Source organism: Rhineura floridana, chromosome 6 (assembly GCF_030035675.1).
Source record: "Rhineura floridana isolate rRhiFlo1 chromosome 6, rRhiFlo1.hap2, whole genome shotgun sequence".
In the NCBI taxonomy this organism is placed as follows: Eukaryota; Metazoa; Chordata; class Lepidosauria; order Squamata; family Rhineuridae; genus Rhineura; species Rhineura floridana.
In genome coordinates, this window is record NC_084485.1 from 35,804,864 (window position 1) to 35,822,136 (window position 17,273).

Below are 17,273 nucleotides of genomic sequence, written 5' to 3' on the forward strand. Positions count from 1 at the left end.
ATTGCTTGAAACAACATTATATAACCTCCCCACAAACAAATCAGAATGCATGTTCAATAAATAGCCAATGTTGTCTAACCTCCCCTCAGATTTTGTGCAAACAAATCAGGGATGAATGCTCAATAAATAGCTAATATTGAAGCAATCACAATGGGTCATATCTGGAGGTGGACGTCTTGTGGGTGGATAGTACCTGGCTCTGGGAATTGCACAATATGCCTGTTCTGGATGGGGTTGCACTTCCCCTGAAGGAAAAGGTACACAGTTTGGGGTTGCTTCTTGATACATCTTTGTCACTGGAGCAGGCCCGTAGCCTAGGAGGGGTAAATGGGGGCATCGTCCCCTAGAGCTGTGCTTTGCCTCCCGCTGGGATTTGAGGGGGAATTGGCTTTTTAATTTGTGACATGACAAACAATGACAACTCCATTTAATGAATGATAGCTCGTTTTAACAACAGGAGCAATTTCAGCATAGGACCTTCTGAAAAAAAAATCAGTGAATAAGGCAGGATGAGTGCACAACAAAAGCCTAATATGGAGGAGCCCCCAAAAATCTGCTCACTCAAGACTTTCCCAGCCTGTGGGTGAATTTTTCATGATCACAATCACCCTATAATTACTTAAGTGATCCGGAACAAAAAAAGCCTTGAAGTTAAAATTAGTATTATGGACTAGAGTTAAAATCCACCCCTTGGACTTTCCTTTGCTCTGCTTTTAAGTTTCAGTTTCAGTATTTTCTCTATCCAGTGAGCAATAAAGAAGCATGTTTGTTTGCCTGCAGTAAGAGTTTGTTTATTCTGCATTAGAGCAGGATTGTATGCTCATTGCTAACGGGTGAAATACAGAGATAAAGTGATCTGAAAAAAATGGCTACCCCAAGTTACTTTTTACTCTTTTAAAGCCCTCACTAATACATACAATCATAGTGGCTCTTTTTTCTGGTTTTTCTTGAGTACTTGATGGCAAAGGATGAAAACAGCCCCAAAGGAATAGCAATATTACTGTGTACACTACAGTTAGCTAGCTGGCTGGCTGGCTGGCGCCTAGGCTGTATAATTCAGGCCTAATTTCTGGTTTTCCCCATATGTGTAGCTATGTGTGAGACCTTTTCAGGTTTCTGTACAGAAAAATCAATCCAGCAAACAGTAAAAAAAATTCCAATTGATTTCCAAAATTAGTTTCCCATTGCTTAGTTCGTCCTTTATATAGCAGCCAGTTAAAAAGCTTTCCCTTGATTGGCCAACAGGAAGTAAAATCTAAAGGCCAGAAATAAGACTAGAAGGAGGGATTCTCAAGGTGGAGATAACAAACTCACCCTAAAGTATTTATTTTATCACTCCCCTTTCCTAAATTTGTAGTATGGACAAGTTTGTTTTTCAAATGGAATCTAAAACTGAGATACCTAATCCAGCATCAAAGCCGAGCACAGGAGCACACTGTCATTACCAAAGTAGTTCAGTTCATGAAGAATCAGAACACGGGGACAGACCACAGGTGACAGGAGATTGTAGCTATAGGCAAAGTCAAGTTTTAAGTCTGGCATTTCTGGGGGAAAAAAAGGTGAGACAATTCAAAAGATTAAACTTCATTCATGAAAGTTAACACGCTCTCTGGATACAGGAGGTCTTTCCCTTCCCCTGGCCTGGCCCCTCATGTCCTCTCCACCAGTGAGCGGGGGGGGGGATTGGCTGGCGCTATGTGCCTCCCCCCGCCATGTCCCACTTAGAAATGTGCCTGCCCCATCTGACAAGGAAGGCTGGGTACAGGGCTGCACTGGAAGCCTAAGTGGCTGAATCATCTAGCAGCCATTTTCAGGGGCATCACTAAGGGGGTGTGGGGGTGCAGGCTTCACCCGGGTGACACCATGAGAGGGGTGACACCCAGAGCCGCCCCGCCCCTAGGTACCGGGAAGCGGGTCAGTCGAGTGGCTGATTCCTCCCCAACCTAGCCGCTTAGCTCATCGGCGCTCCAGCTCCGGGGGCCCGGGGGCAGTCCGGGGCTAAGGAGGAGCCGGCCCGGCCCAGCCTGGCCTGGCCTCCACGGCCACCGCCTCTTCGCGGCTCCTGCTGAGGCTGCCTGGCCGCTTGGGCGCCGTCTCGGGAGAGGGAGGGGCCAGGCGCTGTTGCTAGGAGACGGCGCCCGAGTGGCCTGGCAGCCTCAGCAGGAGCCGCGAAGAGGCGGTGGCGGTGGAGGACAGGCCAGGCCGGGCCAGCTCCTCCTTAGCCCCGGAGCCGGTTCCCCTGCTCCGGAAAGGATGCCCCGCTTCACCCCTCATGCTGTGGGCGCCGCTGGGCGGGAGCAGCCGCAATGGGGGCCCCCAGGCAGAGATGACGACGACAACGCTGCTGAGCCGAGGGAGAGACGGGTAAGGAGGAGCGGGAACACGGGGCTCTGGGCGGCAGAGCGGGTGGAGGGCATCCGAGGCCTGCCTGCCTGCTTCCCTGCCTGCCTGTCTGGGGGAAGGAAGGAAAGAGGGATGCTGCCTCCCCTTCCTTAACCTTCTCCATGGCAGGCCCAGGAAGGGCGTTGAGGTTCGTCACGGCCTAGGAGAGCTTCCCACAGCAGGGGCAGTGTATATTGCTGTCTGGGTGCCACATGTTGCTCTTCGGGATTTAGAATGGCATTTTTCCCCCTTTGAAGGGGCTGGGGACTCTTCTGCTCTCATTTGATTGTATTTCACAGTATTACTGCTTGCTTATTAATTTTTATACGGATAGGTCTCTTATTCATTTTTATATTAATAGATATCTGCCTTCTATGAACTCTCTGACTCTCTTTCTTTCCCTACCCCTTTTAATTTTATTAGTAAGTATTTTGGTGTTAACCACCTGGGCAATTTTTTTTTTTAAAGGGAAAGGCAGTTAGAGCTTGGAAAAGTTACTTTTTTGAACTACAACTCCCATCAGCCCCAGCCAGCATGGCCACTGGATCGGGCTGATGGGAGTTGTAGTTCAAAAAAGTAACTTTTCCAAGCTCTAACACAGGAAAGCTGCCTTATACTGAGTCAGACTATTAGTCCATTTAGTTCACTGCACTGACTGGGAGTGGCTCTCCAGGGTTTTAGATGTGGTTGCAAATACTGGATTGGGAGGAAGCACAGGTGCAGGTTCTTAGTTATAGAGGCCATGTAATGACTGGATGGAATTGAAATATTTAATGGAGGGGTGAGAATTCCAGATATTTCTGGGGCTTAAAATGGCTTTTAAAAATGGATTGGACTGATTAATGGGTGGAAATTGCAAAAAAGCAGATTTCTGCTGAACGTTAGGAGGAACAAATGGATGGTAAGAGTTGTTCAACAGTAACAGACTGTCTCAGGAGGTGGTGGACTCTTCTTTGCTGAAGGTATTTAAGCAGAGGCTGGATGGCCATCTGTCAGGGATGTTGTAGTTGCATCCTGCATTGGAGTAGGAGGTTGGACTAGATGGATATTCATCAACTTTGGGTCCCCTGATAGCGTGGGTCTACATAATGTCCATCAATTTTTGCCAGTGATCGGGAATGGAGTTGTAAGTCAACAATATCTGAGGACCCAAGGTTGAAGAACGCTGGACCATATTATGTCCAAGGTCCCTTCCATATCTATGATTCTAATGCACGAATAGGTCTTATGTACAGCTGTTAGCTGTCACAGCCATACAGAATCTCCTAGTTCATAGGTAGTATTTCTCTAAAAGATATGTGTTTGTGTGTGTGTGATCCATTCATCCTACAGTCTTCCTGAAAACGTCTGTCTGCTTTCTATGGAAAACAAGGTGTGCATTAGATGGGTTTTTGCCTTGATCCTTCAGGACTGTTGAGTAACTGGTGTTTCACAGACATGCTTAACTGAGGAATGTAATGATAGCCACCGGTTTACAGTGCAATCCTAACCATGTCTAACTGGAAGTCAAATTGAATTCATTGGGTTAACTCTTAGGTAAATGGGATTAGGATTGCAGCCACAGATGGACAAGCAACAGAGGAAAGATATCACCTTTGTCTCCTGTCTACAATTGTCCCAGAAGCTGTGACTGATGGAACTTTGATCTGGCTTGATGAAACCTGGATCTTATTCAGCTCTTGTATTGACTGCCCACATATTGGCCTATAACTAAGCAGCACCTCTGCAAGATGGCTCTTTAAAACATGCAAAGAAACCTCTTGGATGATCTAGTGATAGTCCAACATAATATTTGTAATAGCAGCCAATCATATGTCTTTTGGAAGCTTACAAGCCATAAAGGCAGCAATCTTCCCCTTGTTTGTCCCTAATATACTGTAGTCTTAAAATATGCTGCTTTTCATGTTTTAAAACCATGTAAACTAGTGGTCTTATCGTCACATCTTGTGACATTACTTCATCCTGGAGTAATGAATCTAATCAGTTAAATTCTGGAAATAAATGTTTTATTTTGTCAGTCCTGATGGTATTGCCAGATGTCTTCATTGAACAGTGCTGGATTTTAGAATTATGGGAGAATGAGAAAAAAAATCTTGTCTCCATTCATAATTTTTACTAACCTCCATGATAGGTCTCCCTTTCTTTCTAAACCAAGTTCCACATGCTTGTCTTTCCTTTTGAGGAACTTGCTTCAACCTGAATCCTTTGATCATTTCAGTCCTACGGTGTCCTTTCCGAGATGGTGTGACCAGTGCACAGTATTTCCAATGTAGGTTTCTATAAAGATGTTGTGATGCTATTTTGTTTTCAGTTGCTTCCCTAACTATTCCAAACAAGATGGTGTGCATGGTGCCCCCGTCCTCATTTTATCCTCCCAACAACCCTGTAAAGTTGGCTTGCCCACTGTGAGAACATGATGCTGGACTAGATGGGTCTTTGGTCTGATCCAGCAGCCAGGCTCTTTGTATGTTCTTCCCCCTCCCCTCCGCCACTCCTAGTTTAATTTTATTCCTCCATAGGAATCTGTTTCCACCTTTTAACAGTTTCTTTAAATAATAACAAAAATAACAATAGCTGGAAACTCTGCTGCAACTCCATCCCCTTTGCTGTAGGACTTCCTCCCAAGCCCACCAAAAGTTGGGTATCCTTCTCGGAGAAAAGAAGGGGGGAAAAGCACACTGCACATGAACAGAGGAACTATTGTTTGTTTTTGTTTGTTTTCTCACATATAGGGGAAAGGCGTGAGTCTTGCTGATGACAACAGGTCCTGGGGTTTAGTTCTCGTGTGCCTCAAATCAAGCCCCCTTTGTGATCCCACCACCCCATAGAAAGGTGATCACATCCAGGTTTCAGACTGTTATGAAGTTCATTCATTCCTAGTGCAATCAGAGTTATGTCTGGGATCTTTAATGAGGCATTAGAGCCTGTTTGCATTGCCAGGGGACCCAGCCCTGGAATAAAGGAAGACAGTGCCTCTGAGCATGTACAAGCTGCTGTACTGCAGCCCCACTGTGTATTTCTAACATTAGAAAGTGGGGCGGGGGGCTTCACATTAGTCTGAGGTCAGAAAATGTGTCTGTTCAGAAATTAATGCCTGCCTTTGTTGTGCTGTCTGTTAACCCCTAACAGACATGAGTGTCTTAAGCATGAGTGCGTGTGCAAGTTTATAAGGGATTGTTCATTTTCCTTCTTCATTTTCTTTCCTTTTGTTGATTTTTTCCCCACATATGCAACCCTTGGGCAGCGCATTGCTAGAACTGTATTGGTGGGAGCAGGAGCTTCTGTTGCATTCTTGTTGTAGGTAGAGTGGGGAGCAGAGCCCCATACGCCAAGCTGCACAGACTTTGCCCTGGTGATTTGCCTGATATGGGGAAAGCATTGCGGTCATTGTCCCTATCTTATTTAAAGCAGGTTCCCTTTTTCTGAAGGCCCCTGCACTGTCGTCATATCTGTAGAACTGTTGTCATACCTGCAGAACCAGCAGAACAGTGAGTGCTTTTCTACCCTATATCTCAGTGGTAGGCTGAGCATGTGCTTTGCATGCAGAAGGTCCTGGGTTCAATCTTTTGCATGTCCTTGTGAAAGGGAAAAAATATTCTAGGTTGTTTGTGTGACGATCCCACAGGTGGCTCTGTGTGTGTGTGGGGGGGGGGTCTTTCCAACAACCCTTTTTATTGTGCAGGGATATTCTATCATGCCACATGTAACGGTAAAGTTTAATGTTAAAATGGACATAATTTTGATGTAGTTCTTAAACGTTTTTACTTCAAATTCTATTGTTTTCTTACCGAATTTTCACTTTAACCACATGAAACTATGTATAAATGTAAATACATTTAGGCTGTGCGTATGATATTGTAATTTAATGGTGTAATTTTAATTTTTCTAGTTGTTTATGTCACTACTGTTGCCATTACATTCAGTGATAGACGGGAATTATGATTTATGAGTGACATTAGTACAAAAAACATTACTAAGGATTCTGTATGGTCTGGTACGGGAGGAGGTCCATGGGGGTGACACCATGAGTTACCGCACCGGGTGACACCAACCCTAGTGACGCCACTGGCCATTTTTACCAGCTTTGACTGGTAGGCCAACTGTGCCCATTCCTGGATGGGACTAGCCTTACCATTGTAACTCATGCATTGGTAACCTCAGGGTGTAACTGCTGTAAAGCACACTATGTGGAACTGCCCTTAAGGTTAAGCCAGAAGCTACAGCTAGAGCAAAATGCAACAGTTAGGTTTTTCACTGGGACAGCCTCTTGTGCTCTTAAGGGAGTTTGGCTGTCAATAAGCTACAGAGCCAGGTTTAAGTTTTGGACCAAGATACTTAAAGGAGCATCTTCTTCCTTATCACCATAAACTAAGGCTAAGGAACCTATGGTCCTCCAGATGTTGTTCAACTCCCATTAGCCCCACCCAGCCAGCATGGCCAATGGTCAGGGCTGATGTTGATGTTGTTGTCCAACAGCACCTGGAGGGCCATAGGTTACAATGTTTTTATTTAGACTATTTCTATACCACTTAACATATAAAAAGATCTCTAAGCAGTGTACAGAAAAGTAACACAACTACAACAAGTATTATAAAAAATAAACAATAAAACTGCAATACAAATAATACATACAAATTATTAATAAATAAATACCAACACAAATTCCTTCACACTTCCCCACTCAACATCTCTCAACCTCCTGGCTCCCACACAAGACTCAGGTTCCCTACTCCTGCCCACACAGTCACTATGGTCAGTTTTTGAGGTCCTCCTGGTTGTGGCAACTGGGGGAGTGCCTTCTCTGTGGTGGCACCCTTGTTGTGGACCTATCTGCCCCTCAGAGCTTACATGAGCAACAATGTTCATGACATTTTGGCATTTTCTAAAACACAGGCTGCAGGGATGAGACTGTGCTGGGACCATTAAGGGGCAAGTTTTTCCACCTGCCTTGCCCCAGCCCTCTGCCTGGAACTTATCAAGAGGAGCTGCAGACTGAGAAGTACTGCTGCAGGGGTGAGACTGTGCTGGAACCATTAAGGGGCAAGTTTTTCCACCTGCTTTGCCCCCTCACCCCTGCTCTGAGAGACATTTTTCTGGGGACTGTCCTTTACCAGGAAGATGAATGCTTTTGGTCAGCTGTTCTTGCTTTTTAGAAATGCTAGGATTTTGTTAGTTTGATTTCTTGTAAATTGTATTGTTGTTATTTGTATTTTGTATTTGTGTTTTTTTATTTGTGGGGGCTTTTTTGGCCAAAAGGCGGCCTAGAAATAAACTGTAACATAACATAATGTTTGTTCTCAACTACCAGAGACTGAAAGACTATTGATTACTGACAAACTATACCACCTAATATACCGTCTTGAAGCAGCGAAACCTACTGTGACCCAGAAGGCAGTTCATTCTATTACTACTTTTAATGAGTCTGACTTCCCATCCTTAAAGTCGCCGAAGCCGCATACTGTATCACCTAAGGCCTCCATCCATATTCGATCCAATAAACCGCTTCTGGGAGGAGAGGACTGGCTAAAATCAAGATTCCTCGATTTCGAGAAATTGGCTCCCCCGACTCGACACCAATCCACCCGTCAACTGGATATGCGAACTTCTAATCCCCTTGAACGTCCAGTTAAATCAGGTGCTGTCTTCATGGACTCCATGGGGATATTAAATCAGATTACAGAACTAAAATGACATTCCCCCTCTTTAACAACTATGCCGTATGAAAATCCAGCGGCCTTAAGAATAACTTCTCCTGGGCTGTGTCGGGACGCTACTTTCTCATCTAAGCACGCACTTCATCTTCTCTCCTGGAACATCGCAGGTTGGTCCGCCAAACAAAAGAATCTAGATCTAATTGCTCACTTGAACAAATCTGATATAATCTTTGTTCAGGAGATGTGGAGTACTCAAAATCTAACATTGGATGGCTTCTCTATTACGTGCTTACCTGCGACTCCCTCTTTACCTAAATCAAAGGGCAGACCAAAAGGAGGCCTGGCTTTACTTATATCCACGTCAACGTCAGCTCGTATCAAAAGTCTCAGTTCTTGTAATAATATTGCTATGGGAGTTCTACTGTCCTACAACACTATTTCTTTTTTGTTGATCAATGTATATATTCCCCCATATTCCTCAAGGGTACTAACTGACCAGGCCTGGGAAGATTTAGATAGATACATAACAGATCTTGAAGCTCAATCTCCTAGAGCCCTTCTCATTATTATGGGTGATTTTAATGCTAGGATTGGCCCCAACAATGATGCATTATTTGCATCGAACCTTTGGGGGGGAGAGGTTATAGACCATTATTCCTCTATCTATGGTAGGATCTCCAAGGATTCCAGGATAAATTATGGAGGTATCTGCCTAACCCGTCTGATCGGTAGCCGTAATCTCATAATGTTGAATGGCCTCAATCAGGTAGATCCATGTGCAGAATACACCTACATCTCTGGACAAGGGAGTAGCGTCATCGACTACGCCCTAATCTCGCAGCATTTACTAAAGACCATTCTGAAATTTACAGTGGGCAATAGACAGGATAGCGATCACCTCCCTCTAACCCTTTCCATATGCCTTCCAGAAAGGGGACGCTTGACTTTTGCGCACAACCAAATGGCCAATCCATTACATTATACCCATAAAAGGACCTTTTGGTCTCCTTTAGTAGCTTCGAATGTGGCTCTATTCCTAACCTCCCCCTCCGGTCTGGCCATAAAGGAGAAGATCACGAACGCCACCAATCCTTTTTCTGTTCTAACAGACTATGACACATTGATTTCAAAACTAAAAATGTCTTTAATGCTCCCATCCCCTTCCCACAGGGCAATAAACAGAACAGGCCTCCCCAGATGGTTTGACAAGGACTGCCTTGACGTTAAGAGACAACTAAGGCAGACCTATCTTCATTATCGCCTTCAAAATGCTAATACCCTTCCGCCTGAGTATTTCATTATTAAAAAGAAATATAAGTCAATGATAGTTACCAAAAAAAGGCAGGCAGTGCATGAAGGCTGGAAAGCATTAATCCATGCCTCCAGAACTAAAAATTCCAAAAGTTTCTGGGAGCTTGTTTCTGGATCCATGAGACCATCAAATCTCGCCCCATGTCATATTTCCTCTCACACATGAAAACAGTACTTTACTGACAATCATGAGAATATAAGCTTCAGTCCCCCTTCCCATAATACAACAAGTCTTCCTGTTTGGCCACCTGTAACCCAATCCGAAATAAATGATCTGATTGATAGCCTGAAACCAGGCAAAGCTCCTGGCCTTGACAACATATCCTCCGAAATGCTGAAAGCACACCAATCCTGGTGGCCTTCTTTGCTGGCCAACCTTTTTACATTGATAAACAACTCTGGATGTATACCTGAGTCTTGGCTCAAAGCCATAGTTATCCCTATATTTAAGAAGGGGAGCAGAGAGGACCCTGCGAATTATAGACCAATCAGCCTCCTCTCTGTAATCGGCAAACTTTATGCCTGTTACCTGAAAGGGAGACTCTCCGCATGGCTAGAGGAGGAAAACATCCTTGGGTGGGAGCAGGCAGCCTTCAGGAAAGGTAGGTCTGTGGTTGACCACTGTGTAATCTTAAACCACTTAGCCGAAAAATATAAAAATCGCTGGGGTAATGGCCTATTTGTTGCCTTTGTCAATTTAAAATCAGCATTCGACTCTATCCCCACGGAGCTATTATGGGCAAAACTTGCAAATTCCACAATTGATAAGAGACTCCTCCTCCTAATTATTCGGCTGCACCAGCATACATCCTTTCGTGTCAGATGCGGCCGTGAGGGGGGGCTCACAAACTCTATTATCACAACAAAAGGAGTCAGACAAGGTTGCATCTTAGCCCCTCTTTTATTCAATTTTTTCATTAACGATTTGTCCCCTAAGTGTCATTCTCTGGACTTCCATCCTCCTAAACTAGCAAATCAGCGATGCCCTCTGCTATTGTATGCAGATGACGCTGCTCTCTTATCTTTATCTAAAGTCGGCTTAAAACGGCTACTTCGAGTTTTCATGCGATACTGCCATGAAAATAAATTGACCATAAACTTTCCTAAAACTTAAATTTTAGTCTTTGCCAAACACTCTTCTGTCTCTGAATGGACAATCAACGCCCAGAAAATCGCTCAGGTTACCCAATTCAAATACCTTGGCATACTGTTTCACTCATCATTGTCCTGGTCTCCTCATATTCGAGCGGCCATCCTAACTGCACGGAACGCAACCAGGGGCATCCTAAGATTTTTCTATACTAAAGGAGGACAATATATTCTGACAGCTTTAAAGGTCTTTAAATCCAAAATAATTCCCCAACTTTTATATGGAGCACCTCTATGGATTGGCACCTACAACCCTTCTATAGAGGCAGTTCTTTCCATTTTTCTCAGACAAATCTATGGTGTCCCCAGGTGTGCCCCGTCGGCGGCCCTTAGATTAGAATCTGGCCTAGCTTCTCTTGAACTCCAAGCATGGACCATAGCCTTAAATTACTGACTTAAAGTATACCTCTGGCTACCCCCCACTTTTATGGGAAGATCCTTTTACCTCGCAATGGGCCAAAACATTTATTACTTACCTTGTGAGCATTGGCCTCTCACTTGAACATTTAACATCTCAAGATCCCGAGACAATCAAACATTCCATCCGGACCCGACTTAGGGATATAGATTACCAGCGCACAATTTCAGCAGCCACTTCAACATGCTCCCCTATCCACTTTGGCCTGAGTTATGAGCTGCTGATTTGTTCCTCCTATTTGGAATTCCTTACAGTCCCTAAATATCGTCTAGCCTTTACCAAGGCTAGATTTAACTGTTTAACCTCTGCATTACTAGAAGGGAGATTTCAGGGCATACCATTTGCCGATCGATTATGCCCCTGCAAAGCTAGTGCTATTGAAACTCTCTATCATGTCATGTTTGAATGTCCACTATATGGTAACGAACGTTCTAAATTTATAACCCCTATTATAAAAAAAAATCCACATAAGTCGCCTGACCGCTTACTTTTCCACTTCTTGTCAGCCTCTCTGGAACTCCCTCCCGTATGATCTTCGGCATGCCCCTTCCCTGAATGTATTCCGCAAAGCCTTGAAGACCTGGCTCTTCAGACAGGCCCTTGGGACTTCCGGGGAGAGTTAATGTTGCCTATTACTCTGAACTGTTATTGTTCTTTATTCATAGTTTTACTGTTATATGTATTTTATGTGTATTTTATTGCGATGCATTTATTGCACTTGAATGGTACGTCGCCTAGAGTGGCCATTGGCCAGATAGGCGACAGATAAATTAAATTATTATTATTATTATATTCTGAACAGTTTTCGTCTGGATTGCACATCGCTAGAGAAGAGAGACTGCTGGCAGGAAACTCTAGGACTTGTAGTTTGAGTGAGTGGTCCAGTTTGATCCTGAAACCTCAAAAACTAAGATCTGATTCAATCATTCAGAAAAAGCACATGGTACAGTCCCTCTTGGAGATGGAGGGATCCTATATTTGCTCTCCCTACATCAATGGCATGGGAAGAAGGGCCTGCATATCTCATCACTTATGACAACACAAACATTAGGTATACAACCACATCCCCTATGGGAGAGGTGGGGAACCTGTGGCTCTCCAGATGGACTCCAACTTCCATCAGCCCCAGTTAGTATGGCCAATGGTCTGGGATGGTGAGAGTTGTGGTCCAACAATATCTGGAGGGCCGCAGGTTCCCCACCCCTGCCATATGGCAATCACAATGAACATGCTATAGAGGAGAGAAAAATGGTCTTTCTCACATATAAAATAAAAACATATCTGGAACTAGGAAAAGGAGATGTCCCCATAGCAGAAGGGTTACCTGGGAAATGCCACCTGGGTTGTGTGCAATGTCTTGAGTAACAACTGTGCACTTCCTGTGCTGAAAACTAATTATGCTGACAGCTCTTCAGAGTTGCTGTTATACCACCCCACAACTGCAGGACAGATTTGCCACCTAGTGACAACAAAAAAGTTTGACATCAAGATGAAGAGATACCTACAACCATTTAGAGCAGGATTCCCCACACTGTACTGTAAACAGTGATTCCCTATAGTGGGAAGTGGAGACTGGGATAGTGGGAGATGAGTGAAGTAGTTCAGATTAAGAAGAGGGGATTTGCCCTGATGTCCTTCTTGGCATGCAAGGTAACATTCCATGTCTATTGCAAATTATAATAATTGTTATTCATATTTATATCTTCTACTTTGTCCAAGCTCAGGCTGGCATTCCTGCTCCCATCAATCGATTGATTGATCGATCGCTTACACACCATTCAGGACAGCTTAAAGCAATTAAAATTAATTAGAAAATGCAGTAACATCTATTTTATTTACTAATTTATTATTACATTTATATCCCACCGCAAGCTATCTAGGGCTTTAAAGGTAATCCCCAGCACTTTCAATTGTGCCTGGAGACAGCCTGGTAACCAGTGTTGCTGTTGCAGGGCAAGTGTGATACGATCCCATGAGCAAATGCCCACTAACAGCCTGGCTGGCAAATTCAGAACCACTTGAACTTTCGGAATACTTTCAAAGGGGGCCCTGCATAGAGCATATTGTAATAATCCAATCTAGATGTAACTAAGGTATGTATCACTGTAGTCAGGTCACAACAATACCAGTGAGGTTAGCTGGGCTGGAATAGAGAGACTGAAGCTTATTGGGTGACCTTGGGCCACTCACTGACCTCACAGGGCTGTTGTGAGGATAAAATGGAACAGGGAGAACCGTGTAAGCCACCCTGAGCTCCTTGGAGTGAAGGTGGGATATAAATGCAGTCATCATCAAATAATTCTTAATAATAATATTTTCTAGGAGGGAGGAAAAAGGAGGGAGGGAGGACAAAACAAGGGTAATTTATTATATTATGTAATCTTTCTTCTTTAGCATTTAGTGGGTTTTTATATGACTGGTTTTGATGCTGTTTTAATATGCTGCATGTTTCCTTGGAGGTTCCTTTGAGACCAAATTATGTAATTTAATATATAAACATGAAGCAGAGCACAGTAAGAAAATAAAGGTTCAAAGCTCTGCTCCAGGGCATTGCAAGTATAAGAAACCATACTACAGCAGAAAAACAGACCACTGTGCTAAATGCCTCAGGTGATGAAATATCAACACTGCCTTCAAACTAAGTTACAAACATAAATGAATCACATTGACAAGAACTTGCTCTTGATAAACAGCCTTCATTCTGGATTTCCCCTGCCTTGTACTTCCTTAAGCAATTGATTTCAACCGGAGTTCAGAGCTTCCTGTGAGCAAAGACTGACCACAGCTTCACCCCAGAACCTATGGCCTGCAGATAGGCTTAGTCCTAGATCATGTCCATTGAGTGTTTCTTCCAATAACATCATGTATCCCCAATGGGAAGCTGCCATATACCAGGTCAGATTGTTTATCCGTCAATCTGTGCTGCCTGTTTTGACCTGCAGTAGCTCTCCAGGATTACAGGCGGGGGTCTGTCTCATCACCTGCTACCTGAGGCAAAGCCAGACCTACCATTAGGCAAAGTGAGATGGCAGATGCTGGGAGGGGGGCAGGGAGTGGTGGCAAGATGTTGGAGGACACAGCTGTGTCTGTGCCTGCCCAAGGGTGCAAAGCTAGCCTGGTGGAAGATACTGGTCAATTGCCAGTCTAGTCAGATTCCATAATGGAATGGGAAAGGGGTGCTATCTTGTCCTTTGCCTCAGGCTACAAATTATTTTAGACTGGCCCTGATCAGCGCTTCTATATTGGACAATGCCAGACACTGAATATCAGTCCATTTGCATACAAAGTCTGCACCCTACTGTCTCTCCCACAGTCAGCTTCTGCATATCTAGGATTAATGGGAGAAAGCCCTGGATCAACTTCTGTTGGCTTGAGCCATGACATAAATTACTTTAGCAATTTTTCACTGGCAACTGGGTTGGATTAAGACATGCTGAGGCCCTAAACCATTGCCCTGGAACCTTTGGCTCTCCAGATGTTGCTGAACTACAACTACGTCAGCCGTAGCTAGCATGGCCAACAGCCAGGGACAATGGGAGTTGTAGTTCAGCAACATCTCCGGGGTCAAAAGGTTCCCCGTAACTGCCCTAAGCTGTGTCAGGTTTAAGAGGGCCCATAGTATTACCTCCAAAATGTGTATTATTCTAACAAAGGGCATTGAAAATAGAAATAAAGTTTTATGTTTGCATATATACCAGTACATAGACAACAATGCAACTAAAAACAAACAATTTAACTAGTAACATTTTTTGTCCTAAAATAGTAGCTTACTTAGCTAGTGCCTAAACTGTAGCTTACTTAGCTAGTGCATAAATCTGGTACTGATTGGCTAGATATACAAGATTATTACAGCAAAGAAGGTGGGATCACCTTCTTTGGCAGTCTTCAAAGAAAGGATAAAGAATAGTGTCCGTCTTATCCTGTGCATCTTCATTCAGAAGTATATTCCACAGGTAGCCCCATGTAGAGAACACATGAGTCTGTACATGTGTCAGTCAGTGACTACCTATCTTCCAGGAACAAAGGAAAGAGGAACTAGAAATGATGTATTAAGTCCCAACACATTTTGAGTCACAGGACTGAAAATCAAATCTCATTTAAGAGCAGCTAAAACAGTCAGATAACACGCAAGATCGTGTTAACTTCCTGTTGATGAGATTTATCCAGCTTTTCCCCTCCACCCAATGATTCAAAACATTCATGGAAGGTAAAGCTATCACTAGCTAACCTTGATGGTTATGTTCTACCTCCTCTGTCAGAGGCAGTATGCTTCTGAATACCAGTTGCGGGAAACTGCAGGAGGGGAGAGTGCTGTTGAGCTCAGATCGTGCTTGCAGGCTTTCCACAGGCATCTGGTTGACTACTGTGAGAATGGGATGCTGAACTAGACGGGCCATTGGCCTGATCCAGCAAGCTTTTCTTACGTTCATATGTTGAACTTTAATGATAAAGTATTTCTAGTGGCCTTTTAACTCTCCTTCCATCCTTCTCCATCAAAGACCAGGGAGAGGAAAGGGATGAGACTAGATATGGGCATTCTATATTCATGCTTTTTCTTGCTACGCTTAACGGGGGAAATGTTTTGCTTCATATTGTTTAAAATGAGACTGATCAGGGGAGAAGCAAACACGAGAAGACACAGAAGATCCAATATTACTGAGGAAGGAAGGCTGTTTTCAGAATTAAGAGCATAATCCTAAACCATGTCTGCTCAGAAAAAAAAAGCTCTACTGAATAGAATGGGGCTTACTCCCAGGCAAATGGGGTTAGAATTGCAACATCACACTGTTTTTTATAGAGGACACACTCTGTGTCCTAAGGGCCAGTTAAAATCTCACCACAGCAAGGAATTTGTTGGGCGGCAGCAGCATTGCAGATGATAGTATCTTTCAGCCCCAGAAGATATTGAAGTAATAAAACAGAAAAATGGGTGTGAGCATATACAAAGGACTCTCCCATGTTTGTCCATGATTGTCCTCCCATGTTTTTTCAGACCTGATTTGTGGCTCCCCCCCCCTTCATTTTTCTTTGCAATAAAACTAACAGTTGCCCCAAGGAGACAACTTTATCCTGAACTTTATCATAGCTGTGATTTTGAAGAATTGCATCTCTCTCAAAAAAGAAAGGAAGGAAGAAAAGTAGAAGCTATGATGGAAGAATCTCAAATTCTGGTCTTTTGGGGGGGAGGGAGGATTAGTGAGATAAATCACACACACACTTCCTATACAGAAATCAGCTGTTTAATATTATTGCCCCCACTTTGCAGATTAGTGGAGGTGGGGTGGGGGGTTGGCTGAGAGAACTTATTCCTGCATTACATGCAGGGGAGGTGTTGAGGTTCAGAGAAAGAGAGTGCCTTAGGGTAACCTTGCAATGTAGCTCATTGTTAATAACCCCACATGGCATATAGTGCTGAAACTGACAGACAGTGGTTTACACAGGCAACAACAGGTAGCATTGGGGGAGGAGGTTTCAGACCCTTGGCCTCTCGATTGTGGTGTGCCACAGGGCTCTATCCTCTCTCCCATGCTATTTAATATCTATATGAAGCCGCTGGGGGCAATCATTAGGAGATTTGGGCTGCAGTGTCACCAATATGCGGATGACACTCAGCTCTATCTCTCGTTTAAATCTTCGCCAGAGTTGGCTGTGGAGTCCATGTCCAAGTGCCTGGAATCCGTGAGTGGATGGATGGGAAGGAACAGGTTGAAGGTGAATCCCGATAAGACTGAGGTGCTGCTTGTGGGAGACAAGGGAAGGTTGGGTGATGTTGACCTGATGTTCAATGGGGTGAGATTGCCCCTAAAGGACCAGGTCCGCAGCCTTGGGGTTGTTCTTGATTCCAAGCTGTCCATGGAGGCTCAGATTTCGGCAGTGAGCCGGGCAGCTTGGTATCAATTACACCTCATTCGTAGGCTGCAACCCTACCTCCCTGTTCATCAGCTCCCACTGGTAGTACATGCCCTGGTCACCTCTCGTTTAGACTACTGTAATGCGCTCTACGTGGGGTTACCCTTGAAAACGGTCCGGAAATTACAACTTATACAAAATGCTGCGGCTCAACTACTCACAAATTGTCGCCGCCGGGAACATATCACCCCAGTGTTGTTCGATCTACACTGGCTTCCAGTTATTTTCCGGGCTCAATTCAAGGTGTTGGTATTAACCTTTAAATCCCTACACGGTTTCGGCCCAGTTTACCTGATGGAGCGCCTCCAGCGCCACCAATTATGCCGCCCGACAAGATCAGCCACTCAGGGCCTTCTCTCAGTCCCACCAACTAAAACAGCTAGGTTGGTGGGGACTAGGGAGAGGGCATTTTCAGTGGCGGCCCCCACTCTCTGGAACTCCCTCCCGCA

General features: G+C 44.2%; 1 protein-coding gene across 1 annotated transcript; it reads left to right on the plus strand.

Moving 5' to 3' along the window:
• The first annotated feature begins 5,821 nt into the window (after positions 1-5,821).
• Positions 5,822-11,634, plus strand: LOC133386605 (uncharacterized). Its single transcript, XM_061630309.1, has 2 exons — positions 5,822-5,870; positions 7,691-11,634. Exon 2 carries the CDS (start codon positions 8,095-8,097, stop codon positions 9,511-9,513), a length of 1,419 nt encoding a protein of 472 aa, XP_061486293.1. The 5' UTR covers positions 5,822-5,870; positions 7,691-8,094; the 3' UTR covers positions 9,514-11,634.
• The last annotated feature ends 5,639 nt before the right edge of the window (positions 11,635-17,273 follow it).

What these genes read in the sequence shown, in the direction of transcription:
- LOC133386605 (XM_061630309.1), top strand. Translation starts at nt 8,095, where the DNA reads ATGCCGTATGAAAATCCAGCGGCCTTAAGAATAACTTCTCCTGGGCTG.